This window comes from Moschus berezovskii, chromosome X (genome assembly GCF_049115385.1).
Source record: "Moschus berezovskii isolate FMDL1 chromosome X, NW_MosBer_1.0, whole genome shotgun sequence".
Lineage (NCBI taxonomy): Eukaryota > Metazoa > Chordata > Mammalia > Artiodactyla > Moschidae > Moschus > Moschus berezovskii.
In genome coordinates this window covers 109,402,339-109,429,754 of record NC_142488.1, presented here as the reverse complement: position 1 = coordinate 109,429,754, position 27,416 = coordinate 109,402,339, and the positions used below count along the sequence as shown (strand labels likewise).

The following is a 27,416-nucleotide window of genomic DNA, read 5'->3' as shown; positions in this document are numbered from 1 at the left end:
TTGCAGACAAAGTAGAAGTAAGGCAATTTAGATCTGTTTTTTGATTATGTATTTTTGGGAGTGGGAGTAACTAACACCTCGTATCACCGCTTAGAGGTAACTTAGAAAAAGGGAAGAAAATGAGATCCTTAAGATCTCTGGTACAAAGAGCAAGAGCTCTGGCTGAAAGAAGTTTGAGGGTGGGGGTGAGGCAGGGAGCACTGTACCTCTCTCTCCACTTTCCCTTTCAGTTCAGTGCCTGAAGCATGAAAAACAGGATCTAGAAATGGCCCCTCTCTCGTATTCTGGGGTCACTTCGGGATGCCTGGGGACCAAGTCTTTGCTCAAATAGAAGAACATCTGTCTCCAATGTGTCAGCTGTAGCATTTCATTCCATCTTGATGAAAAAGAAAGCTTTATGATGACTTCAAGAGAAATGGCACAGAACTTTGAGAAAACTGAAAAATTTTGGCAATTGATATGTCAGAGATTTTGTCTTAATCATTAAAGGATATTTTATAGAAAGCAAAGGGTTCTACAATTGCTCTATTATTTCTGATAAATACGTTTGTCTTAAGTATAAATGGAAAATTTTCTTTCAGTCCTGCACTCAAATGTACTTTTACTTACTCTGTGACTATCCAGGTCTTACCTAGGTTATGGATTTCTCAGACTGGAAGACAGGGTAACAGATTAAGTGTTTAACTTGTGTTTTAATATTAGTGGTTTCAGTTCAGTTCAGTTGCTCAGTTGTGTCTTACTCTTTGCAACCCCATGGACTGCAGCACACCTGGCCTCCCTGTCCATCACCAACTCCCAGAGCTTACTTAGACTCATGTCCATTGAGTCAGTGATGCCATCCAACCATCTCATTCTCTGTCGTCCCCTTCTCCTCCCACCCTCAATCATTCCCAGCATCAGGGTCTTTTCCAATGAGTCAGTTCTTTGCATCAGGTGGCCAAAGAATTGGAGTTCCAGCTTCAGCATCAGACCTTCCAATGAATATTCAGGACCTATTTCCTTTAGGATGGACCATTTGGATCTCCAAGGTTGCAGTCCAAGGGACTCTCAAGAGTCTTCTCCATCACCACAGTTCAAAAGCATCAATTCTTTGGCGCTCAGCTTTCTTTATAGTCCAACTCTCATATCCATACATGACTATTGGAAAAACCAAAGGTTTGACTAGATGGACCTTTGTTGGAAAAGTTATGTCTCTGCTTTTTAATATGCTGTCTAGTTGGTCATAGAGTTTTTTCCAAGGAGCCAGTGAGTGGCTTTTAATTTCATGACTGCGGTCACCATCTGCAGTGATTTTGGAGCCCCCCAAAATAAAGTCTGTCACTGTTTCCACTGTTTTCCCATCTATTTGCCATTAAGTGATGGGACCGGATGCCATCAGGTCCTTTAGTTTTAGTCTTAAAGTTTCCTTTAGTTTTCTGAATGTTGACCTTTCAGCCAACTTTTTCACTCTCCTCTTTCACTTTCATCAAGAGGCTCTTTAGCTCTTCTTTGCTTTCTGCCATAAGGGTGGTGTCATTCTGCCTATCTGAGGTTATTGATAATTCTCCCAGAAATCTTGATTCCAGCTTGTGCTTCATCCAACCCAACATTTCGCATGATGTACTCTGTATATAAGTTAAACAAGCAGGGTGACAATATACAGCCTTGATGTACTCCTTTTCCTATTTGGAACCTATCTGTTGCTCCATGTCCAGTTCTAACTGTTACTTCTTGACCTTCATACAGATTTTTCAGGAAGCAGGTCAGGTGGTCTGGTATTCCCATCTCTTTCAGAATTTTCCACAGTTTATTGTGATCTGCACAGTCAAAGTCTTTGGTATAGTCAATAAAGCAGAAATAGCTGCTTTTCTGGAACTCTCTTGCTTTTTCAATAATCCAATGGATGTTGGCAATTTGATCTCTGGTTCCTCTGCCTTTTCTAAACCCAGCTTGAACATCTGGAAGTTCACGGTTCACATACTGTTGAAGCCTGGCTTAGAGAATTTTGAGCATGACTTTACTAGCGTGTGAGATGAGTGCAATTGTACAGTAGTTTGCACATTCTTGGCATTGCCCTTCTTTGGGATTGGAATGAAAACCGACCTTTTCCAGTCCTGTGGCCACTGCTGAGTTTAACAAATTTGCTGGCACTTTCACAGCATCATCTTTTAGGATTTGAAATTGCTCAACTGGAATGCCATCACCTCCACTAGCTTTATTTTTAGTGATGCTTCCTAAGGCCCACTTGACTTTGCATTCCAAGATGTCTGGCTCTAGGTAAGTGATCACACCATCATGGTTATCTGGGTCATTAAGATATTTTTAGTATAGTTCTTCTGTGTATTCTTGCCATGTCTTCTTAATGTTTTTTGCTTCTGTTACATCCATACTGTTTCTGCCCTTTATTGAGCCCATCTTTGCATGAAATGTTCCCTTGGTATCTCTAATTTTCTTGAAGAGATCTCTAGTCTTTCCCAGTCTATTGTTTTCCTCTATTTCTTTGCACTGGTCACTGAGGAAGGCTTTCTTATCTCTCCTTGGTATTCTTTGGAACTCTGCATTCAAATGGGTATATCTTTCCTTTTTTCCTTTGCCTTTCACTTCTCTTCTCTTCACAACTGTTTGTAAGGCCTCTTCAGACAACCACTAGTGGTTTACCTTGTCATAACTGTCACACTTTAATCATGAAATTAGCAAAATCAGGTGTTTTAGATCATTGGAATGATTGAGGCTAAGGGAGGGAAATTCTAAGGATTTTACTAATGCCACCATTTCGGAATAAGATTTTCTAGTTTAAGTGAGTAGAATTTTCAAGGCTTAAAAATAGATTGCACCTATAAGTAAATATGTAAACTTCTCCTAAATTTAACATTACTTTTTGTTAAAATGCAAAATATCATTTTTTCCTACTCAGAAAGTGCTCTTTGATTTCTACAAAGAATAAATTCTAAAAAAAAAAAAAGCTGGAAAATACTGTGAAATAAATATTTAAATGATTAGTTTAAAAGCACCATTTCACTTATTGAAATATGTTACATTGTTTGGTGTTCAGACTGTCTGCCTCAAGCCAATGTCCAAAAAAATCTCACATCAATATTTATATATTTTAGTTGCTCTTTTCTCCAATCCTATAGTTATAATCCTAAAAGCTTAAGTACTGATAATGGAGATAAATAATTCTTGATTTTTGCTTAGTTTTAAGGTCTTTGCACTTGCAAAAAAATTCTGAGAAAATACTTTATTATATTTAGCTATTTTATGTGTCTAACAGGTATAGGTTTATACTTAGTAGGCATAAAACTCATTTTGAATTTCTAATAGCTGAAAAAATGACATAATATTAACCTGATATATCTGAAAGACACACCTAAAACTTTATTAGGTACTGTGTTTAGGGGTCTCATACTTGTTAGTTTATTTGTAACTGCAGGTGTGCAATTTCAATATTTGTTTTTATGGCAATTTCACAGGCATACCAGTGATGCAGGGCAAAAAAAAAAACAAACCTCAAACGAGGCCTGCTTTTGATAATCTACTTCTCCATTTTAAAACCACATATGAACTAAAAAGAAAATAATAGAGGACACCAATACACCGATTTCAAATATATGATTGTTCAAAAGAAACTTAGTCCCAAACAGAAAGTTTTAAATTTAAATACAAGTAAAATGAATCATTTTAGTCATGCTATTTTGTTTGGGAAATATATATATATATATAGCTAACTGTAAAAATTCTGGAATTAAAAAATAAAACATGGTAGTTTTCTCGTAGTCAAAACCACAGTAATATGACTCCCACAAGATGGTTTCATTTTGCAGTAACGTTACTCATTTGATTGCCTTCAAGAAAATACTGGGTTGGCCAAAAAGTTCTTTCAGGGTTTTCCATACGGTATTACAAAAATCCAAACGAAGCTTTTGGCCAACCCCAAAATTTGGCAATTATGATAGACAGTGGGAGGTTTCTTTTCAGTGCCCAATGTCAATCAATTTTTAAAAAATCTTTTTATTTTGTATTGGAGTAGAGCTGAATAACAACGTTGTGACAGTTTTAGGTGGACAGCAAAGGGCTCAGCCATACATATATCTATTCTCTTAACTCAACCGTTTTACTATTTAAGTAGTTGTTACAGTAGTCAACAATACTAATTTTGGAAAGAGAAGCTTTCAGGCAGATTCCTGAATTAGACTTGCCAAATCCCAAGCCCTTTAAAACCATGACTCCTTTTGTGGATGACCCCCAGCCCTACAACCAGCCCCAGCTCTATTGAGACATAATTGATATTGAACACTGTGTAAGTTTTAGGTGTATGTGTTGATTGGATACATGTATATATTGCAAAATGATTACCACATTAGAGTTCATCACAACACATAATTACCATTTTGGACAGAGTGAAGATATTTAAGATCTACTTTCTTAGAAGCTTTCAAGTAGATAACACAATTTTGTTCACTATAATCGCTATATACATTAGATATCCAGAACATATTCATCTTGTAAGTAGAACTGTGTACCCTCTGACCAAAATTTAATTCAGACCATTTCTTCTGCTTGATCCATTCTGTTTTTAATACTCTCGATTTCAGTTTTCACTTCATTCATTGTATTCGTAAGCACCAGAAAATGTTTGGTTCTTTTTTTTTTTTTTTTGAGATTTCCATCTCTGTTTACTCTTCATTTTGTCTGTGTATTATTTTCCTGATTTTACTAAATTTTCTGTTTTACTGTACTTCATTGAACTTCCTTAGAAAAGCTATTTTGAATTCTTGATTGGATAAATTGCATATCTCCATGTCTTTCTTACTACAAGATTATAGTGATCCTTTGGTAGTGTCATAGTTCCTTCATTCTTCATGTTCCTTGAAATTTTGCATTGCTATCTTCACATTTGAAATAGCAGTCACCTTCAACCAATATTACTGTCTGATTTTGGGTGAGAAATACTTTCCATCTGTACTGTTAAGGATTCTGAGGTTTTCACAGACATTGTATGGATACACCTGCTCTGTGATTCTGGCTCCCACATATGACAGAATTCATGAGCACATATCTCTTTTCTCCATCATGTAACACACTAGGCCAGGTGCTAACAGCCTCCCATTTGATTTCCCAAGAGTAGTACTACTTGTGGTCTCTCCCTGGCCCACAAACTCTGGCTGGCTTTCTGCACATGCTCAGTATCCATCTGCCAGAGCTGGCTCTCACTGCCTTCAGCAGCACACCTAGAGATCCAGCTACAGGATGGGGGAAAGTATGGTTGAGGCACATGGAGCACCAGGGGTGCCTGTGGGCCAATGGGGGATCCACAGGCTAAATATCTCTATGGATTTGTTGGCAGGCTTTTTCATGGAGTCTATGATGTGGTCAGTAGGGTCTGTTTGCGTGTAATGCCCTCTAAGAATCCTATCTGCTGCTCCCTCAGCCTCTCCCTGTCTCCCAGTCATTCAGCTCACAACTCAGCACTCTGGATGGAGCAAGAGAGAAATGGGCCTCTTTGGGAGCATCCTGTGCTGCTGGGAAACACAGTAGCCCTTCATATGCTCTCACTTTTCCCTGCATTAGAAATCAAGGGTGAGAAAGTCTCTCTTGGCACTGAGCTGTGCCACCTTGTGGAAAAGGTGACATGAATAAATCAAACTATTCCTCTTACCCTCTTCAATGCATTCAAACTTGTATAATTTTTGCTCCAATAGCATGCTGGAACTTCTCCACTGGACTTCTGGACTTCCCCCAAGGCTTTCTCATCTATGGGTGACTATCTAAAACAAGTGTTCTCCAGGGGATCCTAGACTGCAGCTGACAGGGGCTGGAGCCGGCTCATAGGCCACTGCAAGGTCCACAGACAGGACACAGGTCTGTCTGCCCATTACCTGATATTGGGTGGGTAACATTCCTCCCAGGTCCCTTGGTATGTGGGGCTGGATCCCACAGCTCCCACAAAGACACTTCATCCATGTATGGATGCCAAATTGTTCTTGAGATGGGTATACAAACAAACAACATATTAAAGGGCCATCTAGCTGATGTGTGAACTCCCTTTTTTGTCTTTTTAGTATTTTTAAAAATATATTTCTTTCTTTATCTGCCTGCACTGGGTCTTAGTTGTAGCAGGTGAGACCTTTAGTTGTGGCATGCAGGATCTGATTCCCTGACCAGGGACAGAACATGAGCCCTGCACTGGGAGCACAGGGAAGTCCTCCCAACTCCCTTTTAATACCAAGATACTGTTGTACTAAAAGTGCTGTACGGATATAATTCATGGACAGTTGTTGGTAAAGTTGGGGCAGACAGGGGGAAATAAGTGATGTATGTTATCCAGAGCTCCCCATAAGCCCTGAGGAGAATTTAATCTGTGGCAGTCTTCCAGGGAGACAATCTTGGAAAATAAACATTGAGCATCAGGCCTGGCCCTGTACTGTTTAACTTATTCTTGTACTCTTAATGAAAGCAGAAGGCAAATGAATAATCCAGTTTTCTTTTAGAACAACTTCTGTTCAACAGTGAGTGAGATGAAAGGTGAGCATATTTTTCAGAGCTCAATCACATGCCATTCATAGCTGCGAGTTACAAAGATAAAACTCCTTGGGCTAACTGAAGTTCTCCCCATCCCTAAGAATAGAAATATCTCACTATTTTGATGAAGAAACTCTGCAACCAAAGCTGCTATGTGAACATAACACATTGCTGCCTGAAAAGGGAGACAAAGAAGGAACCGTGAGATTTTGCTCCAGGGGTTTGGGAGGGCTTGTGTTTAGAACAAAGTCACATGCAGTTACCTCTGAAAAATCTCCATTTTTTATATGAATCTTGGCCATGATATCAAGCCCGGTTTTCCTGAGCTCTGAGATACTTGTGTAGGACTTGGCTAAGCTATACTGGAGATCAGTTAGCAATTCAGGGTCCTTCACCTGCTTCATTTGAGCTGTGGCCATAAGAACAGTACAGATTCTCTTGGTCAAGTCTTTGACTTCTGAGGGAAAAGCAGTTGCCCACTATAAAAAAGACGTATTATCAATATCATTGGTGTGCTCTAAACCTAATCAGCTCATCTTGGGAAAAATATAGAACTTTTACCCCTTGTCAGAGATCTCAATATTTGATTCTTGGTTCTTGGCATGTGGGATGTGGGCATGCCTAAAGAGTTTTAAATTAATTCTTTAAAAAAATATTCTACTATCTCAGGGTTCAAAGGTAGTGAGTTTGAGGGCAGTATATTCCTAACACATAAAAGCACTAACTCTGGAGCCAGACTACCTGGTTTTGGACCCCACCTCCTCTGCTGTCTATTTGATTGCCATGAAGGTAATCCATATTCCCCTTTATTGTTTAATTTTAGTTACAATAGTAACTAAAAATTGATATCATACTATGCACCAAGCGGTGGCCTGGGCACTTTGCATGTTTTTAACTTTATAACAACATTATGAATTAAGTACTATTATAATTCATTTTACCAATAGGAAAACCAATGTACACAGCAGTTATGTAGTTTGGCCGAAGTTGTGAAGTTGGTAGGTGGTAGAGACAAGACTGACACTCAGGCAGTTGGGCTACAGAGCTCATGACCTTAGTCACTCTTCCATTTACCAACTGCTGTATGCATTAATGTGAAAACCATACTGTAGACATTTTAAATTATGCAAATAAGAGTTTATGAATCACAGAACACTCTGAAGAGTTTAAAGAGATCATTACTTTCTTTTAAAGCATCGCTTTTGTCCTCAAAAGCATAAAGTTAGAGTTTCCTCTTTATCAGTCCTATGGCTTCCTATTCACTCCACCAGAGTAATCACAATTATATGTAGGGTTCTGAGAAGAGGAGTAGGGACTGGTACAGGCCTTAGGGAGGTTTTCAATGTGAATACCACCAAAGGTGGAGAAAATTATATTCAAAAATGTCTTCTTTAAAGATGACTTTTAAAAATGATTATCCATATGTGTGTGTGTGTGCGTGTGTGTGTGTGTGTGTATACATATATATATAGATAGATAAAGTCTCTTCTTATACATTAATAGAGATTTCATTTACTGGGAGAAAGCTGTATCTTTGTTGTAATAGAGTTTATTGGTAACGATTGCCCTACCAGAATAAAACTGTCACCTCACAAATGAGTCACGAAAAAGATTTCCTATCAAGGAGGTCTAAAACAGACCCCATTTACTTTGAAAAAGTTGGTAGTCTAACTTTTATATAACATGGACTTAAGGATGGTAAAAAAAAACTAGGAAAATAAACTCTTAGGGTATGAGTAAAAGATGCTAAATGACATAAGCTATTTCTGTGTTCTTGGGATTAGTTGGAGCATATACTGATTTCTTAGGGAACCAGTAGAACTGGCTGAAAAGCAAACTTTCCCAGCCCAAGAATGGATGGTACTATTCAGTGTTGTTTTTGTGGTTGTTTTTTGTTGTTGTTTCAGTCTAAGCAATATTTCTATGGGAATATGTTTTGGTACAAAGATTCAACACATCCCAAACATCAAGTATGCTGTGACTGAACTTTTTTTTTCCAGATTTTACACAAATTGTCAAATTATGCTGGAAGATGACCTTTCCCAAGAATGGGGATGATTCCTCTGGGAGGAAACGTTCTCTATTGGCAAAGGAATCTTCTTCCCTTGTACACATACATCACTGAAGAACAGAACCTACTCTCCATGCAACAAAACAACAAATGAACTTTTACAACGTTTTAGGTTTTAAGTATATAGGTAGGAAAGACTAAAGGTGTTCAGGGTCGTGGGTTTGGCCTCAGCCAACTGTTGCCTAAGAACGACAGCCTTAGACGTGTGTTTGCCAGTAAGTATCTCTCGCAGGCCCCAGTTAACAGATGATTCTTTAAGCTCTAAAAATCATCAAGTAATGAATCCCTTCTGTGCCATTCCTCATCTGCTGGCAAAGGATCAGGCAGCTGTTAGCTACTCTAGTAAGTGAAGATTTGTGAAATTTCCAACTCAGTGCTTAATTAGCCAATCTTATACGTGGCAACAATGGTTGAGGAAAAAAAAACCCATTTCTTTTCTAAGTAACTTTAAATATCAAGCCCAGAAAAATTCAAATTATATCATAATTATGTATACATAGTATAGTCATTCATTCACCCAGTCAACTAATATTGAATATTTACTGTGTACCTGGCAGTTTTCTAGGTGCTAGAGGTACAGGGATGTACTAGACAAAGCCTTGACTTGTGAAGCTCACATTCTGTACACTTAGAGATACCAAGGGAACATTTCATGCAAAGATGGGCTCGATAAAGGACAGAAATGGTGCAGACCTAACAGAAGCAGAAGATATTAAGAAGAGGTGGCAAGAATACACACAAGAACTGTACAAAAAAGATCTTCATGACCAAGATAGTCATGATAACGTGATCACTGACCTAGAGCCAGACATCTTGGAATGTGAAGTCAAGTGGGCCTTAGAAAGCATCACTACGAACAAAGCTAGTGGAGGTGATGGAATTCCAGTTGAGCTATGTCAAATCCTGAAAGATGATGCTGTGAAAGTGCTGCACTCAATATGCCAGCAAATTTGGAAAACTCAGCAGTGGCCACAGGACTGGAAAAGGTCAGTCTTCATCCCAATCCCAAAGAAAGGCAACGCCAAAGAATGCTCAAACTACTGCACAATTACACTCATCTCACATGCTAGTAAAGTCATGCTCAAAATTCTCCAAGCCAGGCTTCAGCAATACATGAACTGTGAACTTCCAGATGTTCAAGCTGGTTTTAGAAAAGGCAGAGGAACCAGAGATCAAATTGCCAACATCCACTGGATCATGGAACAAGCAAGAGAGTTCCAGAAAAACATCTATTTCTGCTTCATTGATTATGCCAAAGCCTTTGACTGTGTGGATCACAATAAACTGTGGAACATTCTGAAAGAGATGGGAATACCAGACCACCTGACCTGCCTCTTGAGAAACCTGTATGCAGGTCAGGAAGCAACAGTTAGAACTGGACATGGAACAACAGACTGGTTCCAAATAGGAAAAGGAGTTCGTCAAGGTGGTATATTGTCACCCTGCTTATTTAAGTTATATGCAGAGTACATCATGAGGAACGCTGGGCTGGAAGAAGCACAAGCTGGAATCAAGATTGCTGGGAGAAATATCAATAACCTCAGATAGGCAGATGACACCACCCTAATGGCATAAAGTGAAGAGGAACTCAAAAGCCTCTTGATGAAAGTGAAAGAGGAAAGTGAAAAGGTTGGCTTGAAGCTCAACATTCAGAAAACAAAGATCATGGCATCTGGTCCCATCACTTCATGGGAAATAGATGGAAAAACAGTGGAAACAGTGTCAGACTTTATTTTTTGGGGCTCCAAAATCACTGTGGATGCTGATTGCAGCCAGGAAATTAAAAGACACTTACTCCTTGGAAGGAAAGTTATGACCAACCTAGATAGCATATTAAAAAGCAGAGACATTACTTTGCCAACAAAGGTCCATCTAGTCAAGGCTATGGTTTTTCCCATGGTCATGTATGGATGTGAGAGTTGGACTGTGAAGAAAGCTGATTGCCAAAGAATTGATGCTTTTGAACTGTGGTGTTGGAGAAGACTCTTGAGAGTCCCTTGGACTGCAAGGAGATCTGAGCAGTCCATTCTAGATGAGATCAATGCTGGGTGTTCGTTGGAAGGACTGATGCTAAAGCTGAAAGTCCAATACTTTGGCCACCTCATACAAAGAGTTGACTCTCTGGAAAAGACTCTGATGCTGGGAGGGATTGGGGGCAGGAGGAGAAGGGAATGGCAGAGAATGAGATGGCTGTATGGTATCACCGACTCGATGGACATGAGTTTGAGTGAACTCCGGGAGTTGGTGATGGACAGGGAGGCCTGGCGTGCTGTGATTCATGGGGTCGGAATGAGTTGAACATGACTGAGCGACTGAACTGAACTGCACTGAACTCATATTATATAAAAGTTGTGAATCCAATGCACAGTTTAACTTGAGGAGTGAAACTCCCCTAACAGTGAACATGGTTCTAATTTTTCACTTAAAGTGAGAACATACCTTCATAGGTCTGTCACTGTTTGCAAAGTTATTGATAATGAATAAAGACTCTTGAAATCTTGATCCTCCACTTAGTGCTATATCCACTATCAAATGGCTAACAGAAATTATTGTCTGTGGAAAGAAGAAATGTCTTTTTTTCAATGTCATTTTTCAAATGTCTTTTGAATACATGCTGCTTGTTTTCTTCAGTGTACAAACCCATAAGCACTCATACAAAATGCTTCTTTTAAAGATTTTACAGAGTTCCATCAAAATCTATTTTCTCCCTACATGAGTGGTTTAAATTCTTCTATTGAAACAGCAACTTTAGGGGCTTGCCTGGGGGCTCAGTGGTAAAGAATCTGCCTGCCAATGCAGGAGATATGGGTTCAATCCCTGGTCTGGGAAGATCCCACATGCCGTGAATCAAGTAAATCTGTGCCACAACTTTTGAGCCTGCACTCTAAAGCCCATGAGCTATAGCTACTGAGCCCACATGCCAAAGCTACTGAAGCCTGAGCATCCTAGAGCCCATGCTGTGCAACAAGAGAAGCCAATGCAGTGAGAAGCTGGCACAACAATGAAGAATAGCCCCTGCTTGCCACAACTAGAGAAAGCCTGCACAGCAATGAAGAATCCAGCACAGGCAAAAATAAAGAAAAAAAAAATTTTTAACTAATGACATAGCAAATGAAGCAACTGCCAAAGAATTAATCTCAAAAATATACAAGCAGCTCATGCATCTCAATTCCAGAAAAATAAACAACCCAATCAAAAAATGGACCAAAGAACTAAACAGACATTTCTCGAAAGAAGACATACAGATGGCTAACAAACACATGAAAAGATGTTCAACATCATTTATTATTAGAGAAATGCAAATCAAAACCACAATGAGGTACCATCTCACGCCAGTCAGAATGGCTGCTATCCAAAAGTCTACAAACAATAAATGCTGGAGAGGATGTAGAGAAAAGGGAACCTTCTTACACTGTTGGTGGGAGTGCAAACTAGTACAGCCACATGGAGAACAGTGTGGAAATTCCTTAAAAAGTTGGACATAGAACTGCCATATGACCCAGCAATCCCACTCCTGGGCATACACACTGAGGAAACCAGAATTGCAAGAGACATGTGTACCCCAATGTTCATCGCAGCACTGTTTACAATAGCCAGGACATGGAAGCAACCTAGATGTCCATTGGCAGACAAGTGGATATGAAAGCTGTGGTACGTATACACAATGGAATATTACTCAGCCATTAAAAAGAATGCATTTTAATCAGTTCTAGTGAGGTGGATGAAACTGGAGCCTATTATACAGAGTGAAATAAGTCAGAAATAAAAACACCAATACAGTATACTAACGCATATATGTGGAATTTAGAAAGATGGTAATGAAGACCCTATATGCAAGACAGCAAAAGAGACACAGATGTAAAGAACAGTCTTTTGGACTCTCTGGGAGAAGGCGAGGGTGGGATGCTTTGAGAGAATAACATTGAAACATGTATATTATCATCTGTGAAACAGATCGCCAATCCGGGTTTGATGCATGAGACAGGGTGTTCAGGACTGGTGGCCTGGGATGACCCAGAGGGATGGGATGGGGAGGGAGATGGGAGGGGGGTTCAAGATGGGGAACAAATGTACACCCATGGCTGATTCATGTCTATGCATGGCAAAAACCACTACAATATTGTAAAGTAATTATCCTCCAATTAAAATTAATTAATTAATTTTAAAAAAGCTAATGACAAAGTCATATCATAAAAAAAAGAAATAGCAACTTTAGTAAAGTTGCAGGATACAAAATTAATACACAGAAATCCCTTGCATTCCTATACACTAACAATGAAAAATCAGAAAGAGAAATTAAGGAGCAACTCCATTCACTACTTCAACAAAAAGAATAAAATACCTAGGAATAAACCTACCTAAAGAGACAAAATACTGAAATGAAGAAAACTCTAAGACACTGATGAAAAAATCAAACAAAACACAAATAGATGGAGAGATACCATGTTTTTGGATCACAAGAATCAATATTATGAAAATGACCATACTACCAAAGGCAATCTACAGATTCAATGCAATCCCTATCAAATTACCATTTTTCACAGAACTAGAACAAAAAATTTTACAATATGTATGGAAACACAAAAGACCCCAAATAGCCAAAGCAATCTTGAAAAAGAAAAAATGGAGCTAGAGGAATCAACCTTGCTGACTTCAGACTATACTACAAAGCTACAGTAATCAAGACAGTATGGTATTGGCACAAAACCAGAATTATAGATCAATGGAGGTTCCTAATTTCAAATTTTATTGGGACTTTTCTTGGTTTGATGTGAAAAACTTTTGAAACACACAGCACATCTAGATCTGAAACCATTTTCATAATTAGTGAACTGATACAATGGCGGTCAGATATTTACCTTCAATACGTTTGCTAGCAAGTAGTTTTAGCAAAGTAGGGAATAAAGGACATTTCTTTGATGGTTTCTTATTTCTTTTCACTAGTCTATCTCAATGTGCTGGACTTCCAACTCCAGTACCTTAGCTCTTTTTTGTTTCTGACTAGGGCCTATCTAAATAGTTTAGACAGTAGTATATGTTATAACATATACACTACATAATGATAACAATATAATGCCATGTAATGGTGTTTTTAGGCTTCACCATTGGCTCAGCAGTAAAGAATCTGCCTGCAATGCAGGAGATGCAGGAGATGTGAGTTTGATCCCTGGGTTGGGAAAAAACCCTGGAGGAAGGCACGGCAACTCATTTGGCTAGAGAATCCCATGGACAGAGGAGCCTGGCGTTCTACAGTCCATAGGGTCACAAAGAGACCATACACAACTGAAGCAACTGAGCATGTATGCATGGTGCTTTTTAATCTCTCAGGCTCCTTTTAATGAATGCTTGTATGATGCCGGCTAAAGTGTTCGTGGCCAGAAGCTTTACCCCTGATCTGAGAAGCAAGATATAGGAGTTGCATGTAAGCTCCTGAGTCCAAGTGCCCTAGATTCAAACTTTGACTTTATCAATTAATCACTGAATGGCTTTGAGAAAGTGAATTAACATTCCTGTGTCTCACCTTTCTTGAAGGCAATATAGGGATAATAACAATATCTACATTATAGAGCTGTTATGAGGATTAAAAAGATCATACTCACAATATTACTACTTAACCAGTTTATTGAGCACTTAGACATGGTTCTAAGTCTTCAATTTATTAATTCATTTTATTTGAATATAGGACTTGAGAGAAATTGATGTTTTAACCCAGACGGATGGACCCTAATGGGGAAGTTCAAAAAAATTAGCACACTAATTGCAGAAATGCTTTGAGGGAAGGTGATACTGAAGTGACATCTCTATGAAAGCAAATATTAGATACTCTAATATATAATGCTGGACCCAGTATCCAAAAATAATTAGATAGAAGATTTTTACAGAAAGCATATACTTCTATCAGATTTTCACATCACTGATGACGTTTCTAAAAAGCGACTTAAAAAAGCGACTTACAGCCGTTTCCTCATTTATAACGCAGTCTCCAATAAACAGCTGCAATGGGACTGACAATGGCAGTAAAGATAGAAATATGACCAAGCATTTCCCATATTACAACTGAGGGCAACTGAGCCAAGAACTCCCAACTGTGTTTTAGTTCAGATCTGTTTCATCACATAAGCAAAAAATTATGGAGATGTTGAATAACAACTGCCACATACTAAGTGTCTATTATAAGCTAGGCATTTTGTGCCTGGCACTACACACACTTTATTTTTAACCCTCATGACAAACCCTGCAAGCTGAAACATACTTGGCCTCATTTTACAGATGAGAGAAATAGTTAAGATGAACTGAATAAAATCCCCAGGGTCACATATTAAGTAAGTAGCTAAGCTATGATTTAAGTCCAGGTAGTTCTGATTCCAAAGTCCTTGTTTTCCACTAAACCTTGAGACTTCTCTTATTATTTTTAACTAACTGGGCATGCTGCAGATGAAAAACACAAGTGCTTCATTTGTTACTTAATCATCTTGTTTAATCCTCACCAAAACCATACGAAGTGGGTAGGGATATTTACCAGTATTTTACTTATGAAGCATCTGAAATACTGAGAGACTAAAGAAATCCTTGCTAAGGTCACACAGTGTGTGATACTCGTGGAATCTGGAATCTATGCTCTTAACACCTATGTTCTCAAGCAGTGTTGTCCAGTAGAAATAGGATATGAGTCACATGTGTAATATTAAATTGTCTAGCAGCCATATTAAAAAGTAAAAAGACACATGTGAATTTTGATTTATTTTACTTAAACCAATATATTCAAAATATCATTTCTACATATAGTCAATATAAAAAAATTGAGATATTTTACTTCTTTGTACTTAGTCTTCAAAAGTCAATGTGTCTTGAATTGAGACTAGCCACATTTCAAGTGCTATATGGCCACCTGTGGCTAATATCTTTGTATTAGACTGGGGAGCTCTCGATCTTAATGTAGAGAGGCTAAAGATTGAACAGAAGAAAGAGAAGCTTCAGTTTTCACTGACCTGCAGATGTGTCCTTAAAAAGGTTTTCCTTTTGGTGTACTCAAAGTTGTTTCTCATCAGAAGATACAAAAGTGCAGAGGCTTCATTCCTGGTTGAGCTAATCTTTGACGTGCAGCACTCTAAAACCTCATAGCAAAATGCAGCACCCTGTTTACCCTTCCTTTGAAAAAGGCTGAGGGAAACTAAACAATAGGAAAAACGTAAATAATTATCTGAAAAACCATAAAACAGAAATCAATCAACTATCAAGTGCCTACAGTATTCTCCCTAAAACTAAGCTGGGTGCTTTGAGGATACACAATCAACATAAGATTAGGGTACTGCTCTGGAGAACCCAAGCTAGATAAAAAACATAAAGACCAGCATGTATTAATGAATAACTGAAATGATGACTCGTTTCGTGATGATGGTCTCAATTTGGGCCATAAAAATGAGAAGGCCAATCTGTATTACTTACTCTTTTGCTTTATATTTAAACAGTTCCTTATATTATAAACTTCCAAATGCTAGGAAAATTATATCAATAATCTATTCAGCAAATAAAGTTGATCTTTTAACAAATGGAGTATAGATGAAGTGTACACACACGAACAGAAACATGCACATCCTCTACTCATAAACAGTGTTGAATAAAATACAGTTTGGCATAGGAAAAGTACAAAGTGACTATGTAATCCTCAAAACAGGCAAGTGACTGCTGCTTTTGGAATGTATTCAGTCTGCTTTGTGGAATATAAGCTATACATAGAACATAGGCTTATTGCAAACTTCCATGTTTACATGTCCAGGCAAGTGAGTACTAAGCTGCTCCAGGGCACACAATGGATTTTTTCAGGGAGTATGAAGCTAGATTCTTTCAAAATCATTCTCAGGAATATTGGATTTAAACCCATATTATAGGAATCAACGTAAGACTAGGGCCTTATTTCAAAATTATTTCTCAGAAATATTGAATTTAAGGCCATATTATAGGAGTCTGTCTTCTTTTTATCACCTTAACACTAAGTACAATGCTTCTTACTGTTTATGCTTCTTCATTTATTAATGAACATTTAATAAATGCTTTCTAGCTGGCATTGAAAAAATCTCATCAATGGTTTTACCAGATTAAATAAATCTGGTTGGGCAAGATACCCCTGTATGAAAATACAGGAAAGGAAGGCACAGCGGTAGAGTAGTTAATCTGCTATAGGAAGTCTTCTACCTATCACTTCTCTGAGTGGGCAATGACCAAAATCATCAATGACCTAGTAATGCCAATTCCAATGGACTCCCTTTCCACCTTATCTTATTAGGCCACTCTGTATTGCATAATAACGCTGATACTCTCTTCTCCTTTGGCTTCTGTGATAGACTTCTTTCTTGCCTTTCTTCCTATTTCTGTGACTGCTCCCTTTCATCTCCTCCATAGACTCCTCTTCCAACCCCTTCTATGTTGCTTTTCTCCAACGTACTGCTCTTCTTAACTTTTTGTTGTTGTTCTTGCTCTTCCAGGGGAACTTAAATCACTCCCATGGCTTCAACTGCTACTGGGATGCTGATGATCTCCCTAATTCACTCCGTTCCAGCTAAACTGACCTTTCAGTTCCCAGAATTTCAAGCTCTATCCCTTCTCCCTAGAATGTTTTACCTTGAACTTTTCAAACGGCTGGCCCCTTTTCATATTTCAGGTCTCATTTTGAAGTGACAAACCCAGATTCCAACTATATGACATTCTGGAAAAAGCAAGACTGGGAAGACAGTAAAATGACGGCTGATTATCAGGGGCTGGTGGGGAGGGGAGTGGTGAATTGATGGAGATTTTTAGGGCAGTTAAAATACTTTGTTTGATACTAAGATGGGTACATGCCATTTGTCCAAACCTATGGGATATGCACCAAGAATGAACCTTAATGTACACTGTGCACCTTGTTGTTTAGTTGCTAAGTCGTGTCTGACTCCTTTTGGTACCACATGGGCTTTAGCCTGCCAGGTTCCTTTGTCTAAGGGCTTTCCCAGGCAAGAATACTGGAGTAGGTAGCCATTTCCTTCTCCAGGGGAACTTCCAAGCCCAGGGAACGAACCTGCATCTCCTGCATTGGTAGGCGAGTTCTTTTCATCACTGAGCCACCAGGGAAGCCCACGAGGAAGATTATTATGTGTCAGTGTAATTTCATCAGTTGTAATAAATGCAGCACTCTGGTGGCAGATGTTGATAATGGGGGAGATTGTATGTATCTATGTGGGGGTGGGGATATATAGGAAATTACTATATTTCCCATTGGATTTTGCTGTGAATTTAAAACTGGTTTCAAAACATAAAGTTTTAATTTAAAAAGTTAAAATATAAAAATAAGTGACAAACCCTTCAAAAGTAACTCCCACAAATCATTATCCTCTTTTTCACCACTTTGGTTCCTTCCAAGACTTGTTCTGATTAATATTTTATTTACTTATTTATTTTCTCTCCCCCTTCCACCCACTGAAATCTTCATGAGAGCAGAGATTATGCTTCTGCACTATATTCAAAGAGATTTTCCCATACCTGAAACAACTTTCTTAATACAAATCTAATTATGTCGCTTTCCTGCTGACACCTAAAAGATGAAATCTGACTGAAAACCATGAGGACACAACCATCTGGTCCCCACTGACCTCTTCAGTCTCATTTCAATTGCTGAGTCCAAACTAAATCCTAACTTGAGTGCTGCAGAGAAATGTTGCTCAATTAGTGTTTCTTGTCCTTCCATTTGCTCTCAGTTCTCTGAAGGCTTCCTTTGTTCCAATTGTATTTGTAGATGTGCATTGATGTGTGCTTTCCTCTACTGGACAATAAGCCCTCAGACTGTATCTTTGACACAAAGTCTGACACCAGTAATTACACATCCAGTCAGTTCAGTTCAGTCGCTCAGTCGTGTCCGACTCTCCGCGACCCCATGAATCACAGCACGCCAGGCCTCCCTGTCCATCACCAACTCCCAGAGTTCACTCAAACTCATGTCCACAGAGTCGGTGATGCCATCCAGCCATCTCATTCTCTGTAGTCCCCTTCTCCTCCCGCCCCCAACCTTTCCCAGCATCAGAGTCTTTTCCAGTGAGTCAACTCGTCGCATGAGGTGGCCAAAGTATTGCAGTTTCAGCTTTAGCATCAGTGCACTGTTCAGTAAACGAATTATTTCTGAATCTCTTTCCCTTATTTGCTCATCATACGCTTCCACTGAACTCAGTTTTTCATTTATTTCTTTATTCACAAAATTGTTTAAAGAATGGCAATTTAAAAATAAACCTTCAAAATCAACTACTTTCTCTGTCAATTTACGACAATAAGTTGCCATACAAATAATGACAAAAAAGTTACTCAGCTAGCCTGTTACACAAATCAGTTAACTGAATTTCTCTTGCTGGTGTTATATGTACCAGGTTAGAGGCCTAGACTGTGCCTTTCCATAATTTTAACTTCATCTTGGTTTCTGATGCTTTTAATTCTTTTTAAAATCTATCAAAAATAGACCAGAAATAAATATTTGTTATTTGTTTGAGTCGTATTTTTCCTAAAATCCTAGTCTGAAGTTTTCATTTACATGAGGTAAATGGCCTGAAAATTTGGAGTCCCCAGATACAATTAGCACTAAAAAGAAGGATTCATTCATCTGAACATGTATTGAGTACCTACCACTTGCAAGAGATCATACAAGGCCCTTGGATTTTACAAGTGGTCTCTGCTTTCAAAGTGCTTATACATGAGCTCACTCACAGCTTACATATCTTCAGCATGATAATACTTTAAATACTTTAAAAAGAAGCCAAAGAGAAGAAAGATTGGCAATTGGTAATTTTAAAATAATATTCCTCAAAGGAAGGTAGAACAAGATGAAATAAAAAGCATGTGGTGATTTTAGGGAATTCGTATTCAGGCCCTCTTTCTGTATTTTGCTGTTCTGTATTAATGTTTATGAAGACAGGATTCACTGGCTTCATCATCTGAGGTTTGGAGCTTGTATTCCCCTGATCTTTCTTACCATGAAGCAAGGCCACTTGGAGCCACAAAGATTTGTTCCCTACCTTACTAATGAATGCTCACACTGAGGCAAAGGCATGTTTCAGTGACACTTCAGACTGCCCATTTTTAAGAAAAGCAAGATGAATATCAAATAGTTTTTTCATTAATGAGTTGTGGCCACCATTATTTAAAAGTTGACTCTACAAATACAAAACATAAAAAAATGTTTTTTTGCAGAAATAGTTTATGCTGCTCCCCCTAAAATGAGAGAACAGGCTTTACTAATACCTGTTCATCAAACCACTGCTTGAAAAATAACAATAAGATGCTTAACATAACCTATCTTTCAACTTGGAAATCACAAAATACTATATAAACTACATCCATACTTAACTGCATAATTTTAAATAGAAGAAAAAAATTATTTTTTCAGTATAACACAGCAAATACAGAACTAGCATGGGAAGTATATTTTCTATTGACCTAACCATCAGTTCAGTTCAGTTCAGTCGCTCAGTCATGTCCGACTCTTTGCGACCCCATGAATCACAGCACGCCAGGCTTCCCTGTCCATCACCAACTCCCGGAATTCACTCAAACTCATGTCCATCGAGTTGGTGATGCCATCCAGCCATCTCATTCTCTGTCGTCCCCTTCTCCTCCTGCCCCCAATCCCTCCCAGCATCAGAATCTTTTCCAGTGAGTCAACTCTTTGCATGAGGTGGCCAAAGTATTGCAGTTTCAGCTTTAGCATCAGTCCTTCCAATGAACACCCAGGATTGATCTCCTCTAGAATGGACTGGTCGGATCTCCTTGCAGTCCAAGGGACTCTCAAGAGTCTTCTCCAGCACCACAGTTCAAAAGCATCAATTCTTTGGCGATCAGCTTTCTTCACAGTCCAACTCTCACATCCATACATGACCATGGGAAAAACCATAGCCTTGACTAGATGGACCTTTGTTGGCAAAGTAATGTCTCTGCTTTTATAATATACTTTCTATGTTGGTCATAACTTTCCTTCCAAGGAGTAAGCGTCTTTTAATTTCATGGCTGCAATCACCATCTGCAGTGATTTTGGAGCCCAAAAACATAAAGTCTGACACCGTTTCCACTGTTTCCCCATCTATTTCCCATGAAGTGATGGGACCAGATGCCATGATCTTTGTTTTCTGAATGTTGAGCTTCAAGCCAACCTTTTCACTTTCCTCTTTCACTTTCATCAAGAGGCTTTTGAGTTCCTCTTCACTTTCTGCCATAAGGGTGGTGTCATCTGCATATCTGAGGTTATTGATATTTCTCCCAGCAATCTTGATTCCAGCTTGTGCTTCTTCCAGCCCAGCGTTCCTCATGATGTACTCTGCATATAAGTTAAATAAGCAGGGTGACAATATACAGCCTTGACGTACTCCTTTTCCTATTTGTAACCAGTCTGTTGTTCCATGTCCAGTTCTAACTGTTGCTTCCTGACCTGCATACAGGTTTCTCAAGAGGCAGGTCAGGTGGTCTGGTATTCCCATCTCTTTCAGAATGTTCCACAGTTTATTGTGATCCACACAGTCAAAGGCTTTGGCATAGTCAATGATACTCCTTCTTTATTTAACATACATCTTTTGGTAGATGACAGGTACTATCATAAGTGCTTTACAAATATTAACTCACTTTTTTATTGTGGGACTGGAGGAGGAAACGGGGACTGCAGATGGGCACCAAAGATCTTTTGGAGATGATGGAATGACTGGATTGTAATGATTGCACAACTTTAAACTTACTAAAATAAAGATATAAAAGAAGCTAGGATTTGTAGAGAAATATCCATTGGTTTGTGATCCTTTCTGTTTAGAAAAAAAATGCATTGTTAATGTCTCCAGCCTTGCTCTCCTACACCTTAAGAAACTAATTAGCAGGTTACAACTTGGCCATGAGTAAAAACATAAACTAAAATAGAAGATGGTTATTTTGAGGTGCTGTCCTGCCATCTTCTTCATCTGCTGGCCTCCCAATTATTTTCCTTGCCTCAACACACCATTTTTCAGATTCATTGACCTGTCTTGTGGCAAGTAGAATGAGCTTGGCCTCAATTATCAAGCAGACCCAAAACGTGCTGGCTACTAATGGACTCTTCTTCATCCCATATGGACTCCTACAAGGGCAATGAGCATCAGGACATCTTCTGAACTTAATCTTGTCTGCAAGCTTCAAAATAACCAAAGAAATCTTCCCTTAGCCATGTGTATGAAGAATCTCAAGCTCACTATCATCGTCACCATCATATCAGTCAAATAGCCATTACATTTTAAGAAATGATAGTTCGAGTAGAGAACAAGAGGGTGGAGGAGTAGGTGGACGAGGATTATATCTCCCTCCGTGGATACATCAGGAATACACCTTCAGACACAGACGTGCATGCAGAACACCAGCTGAGAGTGGACAGGATTACCTGATCAGCAGAGAAGAATATATAGAACCACGCAAAAACTCAGTAGGACAAAGGAACTAGGGGGAAAAACAGGAGTGTTACTAGGACTGGACATGCCTTTGGCAGGTGGGGGGAACTGAAGCAGGGGTCTGATCCCCACATTGGGGCAATTGTCTGAGTTAGAGGAGAAACGTTTAAGGCTGAGGGTGAAACAGTTGATCTATGGCAGCCTAAATGTAATGAGAATCAGACAGTACTTGCTGCAGCCATATGTACCCCAGACAGGGATGCAGTCCCCTAGAAGGCTCAGAAGCTGGGAGCTGGAGCGTAGGGATTGTGGAGCAATCCCAGGGTGAGGGCTGCTGTTGACTGTGGTGAGATGGACAAAGGGGATGAGAGCGAGGAGACTGTAGTGGGAAATGCCTGTGGAGGAAAGCCAAGCAGCCATTGAAGCAAGGTGATACTGCTGAGTCATTAATAGGCGATGAAGTCATCACCATAGCCTCTCTCCCTACATGCTCGGATGGGCTGCTGAACAATAGAGAGGCTGGCCCATCAGGTGCCTGATGCCCAGAACTACAGAGTAGGACCCCACCCAGAGTGCCCCTTTAAGTGCCTGACATACCAATCTATAAAATAAGACCCCAGCCAGGGGGTGCCCTCTAAGTGCCTAAATGGGTAGAGCTATGGAGAAAGAGTAGCCAAAGAGGCCTTCTGATCACCAGCTACCAGAGGCTTGAAAAAAGACTCTGATAGGGCCATAACTCCTGCGGCTGAGACAGTCCATGTCCTTGAACACTTGGCGCCACCAGGGTCCCCGCAACCCAAGTAGCTGCATTACCTTCACACTCAACCCTCACTGGGGCAGAGCTACCACAAGCAAAAAAGAAAAAAGTCTTCCATCTATGCACACGGGGTCACTTCGGTTGTTTCCAGCTCTTTGCGACCCTGTGGGCTGTGGCCTGCCAGGCTTCTCTGTCGGGGGGTTCTCCAGACAAGAATATTGGAGTGTACTGGCCAGTACTGGTTGCCATATCTTTCTAGAGCACTATATTTCCTGCTGCCCTAGCCACCAACTCCCCTGAGTACCTGGTGCTGCCAGAACCCCTGCGACCCAAGCAGCTGCACCACCTCCGCAACTGGCCCTCACTGGGGCATAACCTGAGGCTCCAGGGCAGCCTCAGGAGCAAACTCCAGTGGACAACCCACATGCAGAGGTGGAAATAAAACGACAATTGAAACCCAGGGGCAGAGCCAAAACCTTCCCACCAGCTGTACAAGCTGCAGATTAAATCCACACAATCAACGTGGCAGACTCTGTGTCTACAGAATATATAAAAGGACGTTGAGAACTCCCACAAAAGAAAACGCACTAGTTCTGGTAGCTGTGTACATTGGAGGCAAGAACGCACAGGAGTGGGACCAGATTAGAATCTGGGCTACCTCCACAGCAGGTCCAGAGACCAGCATGGTGTTGGAGGGCACCCTAGGGAGGTGAGGTAGACTGTGACTCCCAGCAAGGAAAAAGACTCTGACAGCAGTGACTCAAGAAAAACATTTATTATTCTTATGTTTTGACTTGTTGTGTAGTTTCTTTTGGATTTTTTCTTTTCTTTTCCTTTTTTATTCCTGCCCCCCACCATTGTAGTTGTCGATTTTATTCACACTATGAAATCTAATTAAGCATGTGAGTTTTGTTTTTTTTTTCAATAACACTTTTTTTGTTGTTATAAACATTTGCTTCTATATTGGGCTTTTGCACTTCTGTGAAGTTTTCCTCTTTTTTTCTTTTTTCCTTTCCTCCTCCTTTTCTCTTCTATTCTCTTTAATTTTTTAAACCTATTATTATTTTTCCTAAAATTATTCCTTTATTTGCTTTTCCTAAAGTTCTTCTCCCTTTGTAGTTTATCTTTAATGTATATAAATCTTCTTTATCTACCTCTATTTAATTTTGCATATCTAGTCTTTCTTTCCTTTCCTCTCAACATATGTGTTAGTTTTGTTTTCATTGGTTATTCCCCACTTGGCACCTTGCTTTAGTTTTGTTTTACAGTTTGTGCTTTAGTTTTTACTTTTTTCTTTATTTTATCTTTTTATTTTTAAAGCTATTTTTATTTATTTATTTTAATTGGAGGCTAATTACTCTACAATATTGTAGTGGTTTTGCCATACATCGACATGAATCAGCCATGGGTGTACATGTGTTCCAAGTTTTTTTCTTAACTATTACATAAATTTTTGATTTCCTTTGTTTGCCAGGTCAATCTATTGTTCTTTGTTTTTGTTGGACTGTTTTGATTTTGCTTATGGGTGTATATGTATATATGTATATTCCATTATTTTAATTATTATTTGCCTGATTTTGTAACTGCCATTTGTCTGAGGTTCATCTTTGGTTGCTCGTTCTTGGATATTTGTTTTAATCTCACTTAATGCCATAACAAACCACTTGTGGAATCTTCACTCCTGACCAGAGATCAAGCCCTGAGCCTTTGGAGTGGGAGCACTGACTCCAAGACCCTAGATTACCAGAGAACTAACCCTGCTGCTGCTGCTGCTGCTAAGTCGCTTCAGTCGTGTCCAACTCTGTGCGTCCCCATAGACGGCAGCCCACCAGGCTCCCCCGTCCCTGGGATTCTCCAGGCAAGAATACTGGAGTGGGTTGCCATTTCCTTCTCCAGTGCATGAAAGTGAAAAGTGAAAGTGAAGTCGCTCAGTCGTGTCCGTCTCTTAGCCACCCCATGGACTGCAGCCTACCAGGCTCCTCCGTCCATGGGATTTTCCAGACAAGAGTACTGGAGTGGGGTGCCATTGCCTTCTCTGTCGTAAAGCAATTATCTTTTAATTAAAAAAAATTAAAATGAGATCTAAAAATATCCCAAAACAAAATGCAACTTGTAACAGATTTATTGGTAATGATGATAGACAGAATCCTGGAATGGTGCTCCATCTTTCTGGCTATTTCCTTAGTCTACTGTTTTTAAAAGAATGGGGTAGTGTTTAGAAGTATGGAGTCTTATGATAATTGGCAAGATCAGAATCCTGATCTGCTACCGACTAGCTATGTGACATTAAGTTCCCTGTGAGCTTCATTTTTCTCACTTTAAAATGGGAAAAATGGAGACTTCCCTGGTGGTCCATTGGTTAAGACTCCGCACTGTCAATGTGAGGGACCTAGGTTCAAACTCTAGTCAAGGAACTAGATCCCACATGCTGCAACTAAGAGTTTGCATGCCACAATGAAAAGATCCTGCATCCCGAGAAGATCTAAGATCCTGAGTGCTGCAACTAAGACCCATAGAGCTAAATAAGTTAAAAAAAGTATTTTTAATGGGAAAAATAACAGAATCTACATCCCAAACTAGTGTGAGAATTAAAGGTCAGTTCACATTTGTGCTTTTAAGTTAATTGAGGTTTAATTTACATACAACAAAATTTACCTATTTTAAATTTATCATTCAATTATTTTTAGTAAATTTATGGAGACGTCCATTTCTTACAATCTAGTCATTCCCATCATCTCAGAAAGATCCGTGGTGCCCATCTGCAGTCCCCTTTTCTACCTCCGGTCCCACAATAAAAAATGAGCTAATATTTCTAAATCACTTAGGATAGTGCCTGTCACCTACCAAGACATGTATGTTACATAAATAAGAAATGTCTGAACAGGAGGAAGAAATACAATGCAAACCATGAAACCAAATGTCTTATTTACTGGCATAATAAAAAATGAATTTGGGTTGCATTTTAATCAGAACAAACTTAATACTTCATATAAAGATACTGCAGTTTATTTCTGATTAGTATCTAATTTAGTTTTCCCTTATAAGCCTCTTTGAAAAGCACAGGCCTGGTTTCCATAGTAAATCTGGATTCCTGAGCAATAACTGAATTACTCTGAGAAGGGGAAAGAAAAGAAAAAAATATGTGTAACTCAGATAAAGAGCCAGCAAGAGTTTTCACTTTTGACTTCTTCTACTACTGTTACCTCACATTATGGTTATATGGGCTCCCCTTGTAGCTCAGCTGGTAAAAAATCCTCCTGCAATGTGGGAAACCTGGGTTCAGGCTCTCAGTTGGGAAGATCCCCTGGAGGAGGAAATGGCAACCCACTCCAGCATTCCTGCCTGGAGAATCCCAGGGACAGAGGAGCCTGTTGGGATACAGTCCATGAGGTCCCAAAGAGTCAGACACGACTGAGCAACTAAGAAAAGCACGTAGTTATATAGTGTTTATTCAAAGCTCTCTAACAGCCATTATCTCATTTTACACCTTCAACAAACGTGCAAGATAACTGCTTTCAATTTCTTCTTCTTATATTTTTTAATCCTAGCAATGATGATTTGTACTGAGAGGCAAGCTTCTGAGTAAAATCAATAAGCATCTGACAAGGGAAGCCAGCCAGCCAGCCTGCCTGGACATCTTCTGGCTTGACAAGACACCTCATTTCAATGGGTATTTGGATAAACTGACTCAATCATAATTTGGGCTAAAAATGACTGGATATTTTCATAAATGTATGAAAAAAACCTGTTTTTAAACACAAAAATAACAGAGAAGGAAAATAAGGAACAAATTATTAACAGTCCAACTCTCTCATTTTAAGGATGAGTCTCAGTGATTTCTTGAGGTCACACTAGGTCTGCCACCCAAGTTTCCTGACTGCTCACTGGGGACTTTTATACTGTACTAAGTTTCATCTGCCTACTTAATTTTTGTATATTTTTTTTTGCAATGATACTGACTAAATTCTAAATTTTCATTTTGACCTTGAAACACTGAGTGAAAAATGATATGGTATCTAGCACTGTTAGGGAAACTTCCGTAGCAGTGTTTCCTTCAAGAAGTGCCTGATGGAAAAAGTCTGCTTCACTTGTTATAGAACCTGAGATTGAAAAAAGAAAAAAAAAGGAAATTAAAACTGCATGACACAGGGATTCACATAACAGTTTTGAATGATTTTCTCTCCCAAAGATTCAGAGAGAGAGACAAGCAAAAAGACATCAGGCTCTCAGTACCTGCAGAGTTAATGAGTTTCACTGTATTTACTCCTTAATCAAATACCATCTGGATTAATCAATTCTGCCATTTTTTTTAACTTCAGCTCTGTATCAACAGCTCTGCAACAAATAAATAGGTGCCTACTTCTTTGTAAACAAGATGTGAGTGATGATCTAGGTATATAACTAAGAAATAACGTAGGAGGCATTTTCAGTTCAGTTCAGTCCCTCAGTCGTGTCCGACTCTTGGCGACCCCATGAATCACAGCACACCAGGCCTCCCTGTCCATCACTAAATCCCAGAATTCACTCAGACTCACGTCCATCGAGTCGGTGATGCCATCCAGCCATCTCATTCTCTTTCCTCACCTTCTCCTCCTGCCCCCAATGCCTCCCAGCATCAGAGTCTTTTCCAGTGAGTCAACTCTTCGCATGAGGTGGCCAAAGTATTGGAGCTTCAGCT

General features: G+C 39.3%; 1 protein-coding gene across 1 annotated transcript in view; it reads right to left on the bottom strand.

Annotated features, from left to right (window-relative positions):
* Positions 1-6,902, bottom strand: part of LOC148773431 (dedicator of cytokinesis protein 11-like) — a 47,322-nt gene extending 40,420 nt beyond the window's left edge. The window contains exon 1 of the mRNA XM_088834297.1: positions 6,762-6,902. Coding sequence (XP_088690423.1) covers positions 6,762-6,902 — 141 coding nt within the window. The remainder of the gene's footprint in view (positions 1-6,761) is intronic.
* Between the last annotated feature and the right edge of the window lie 20,514 nt (positions 6,903-27,416).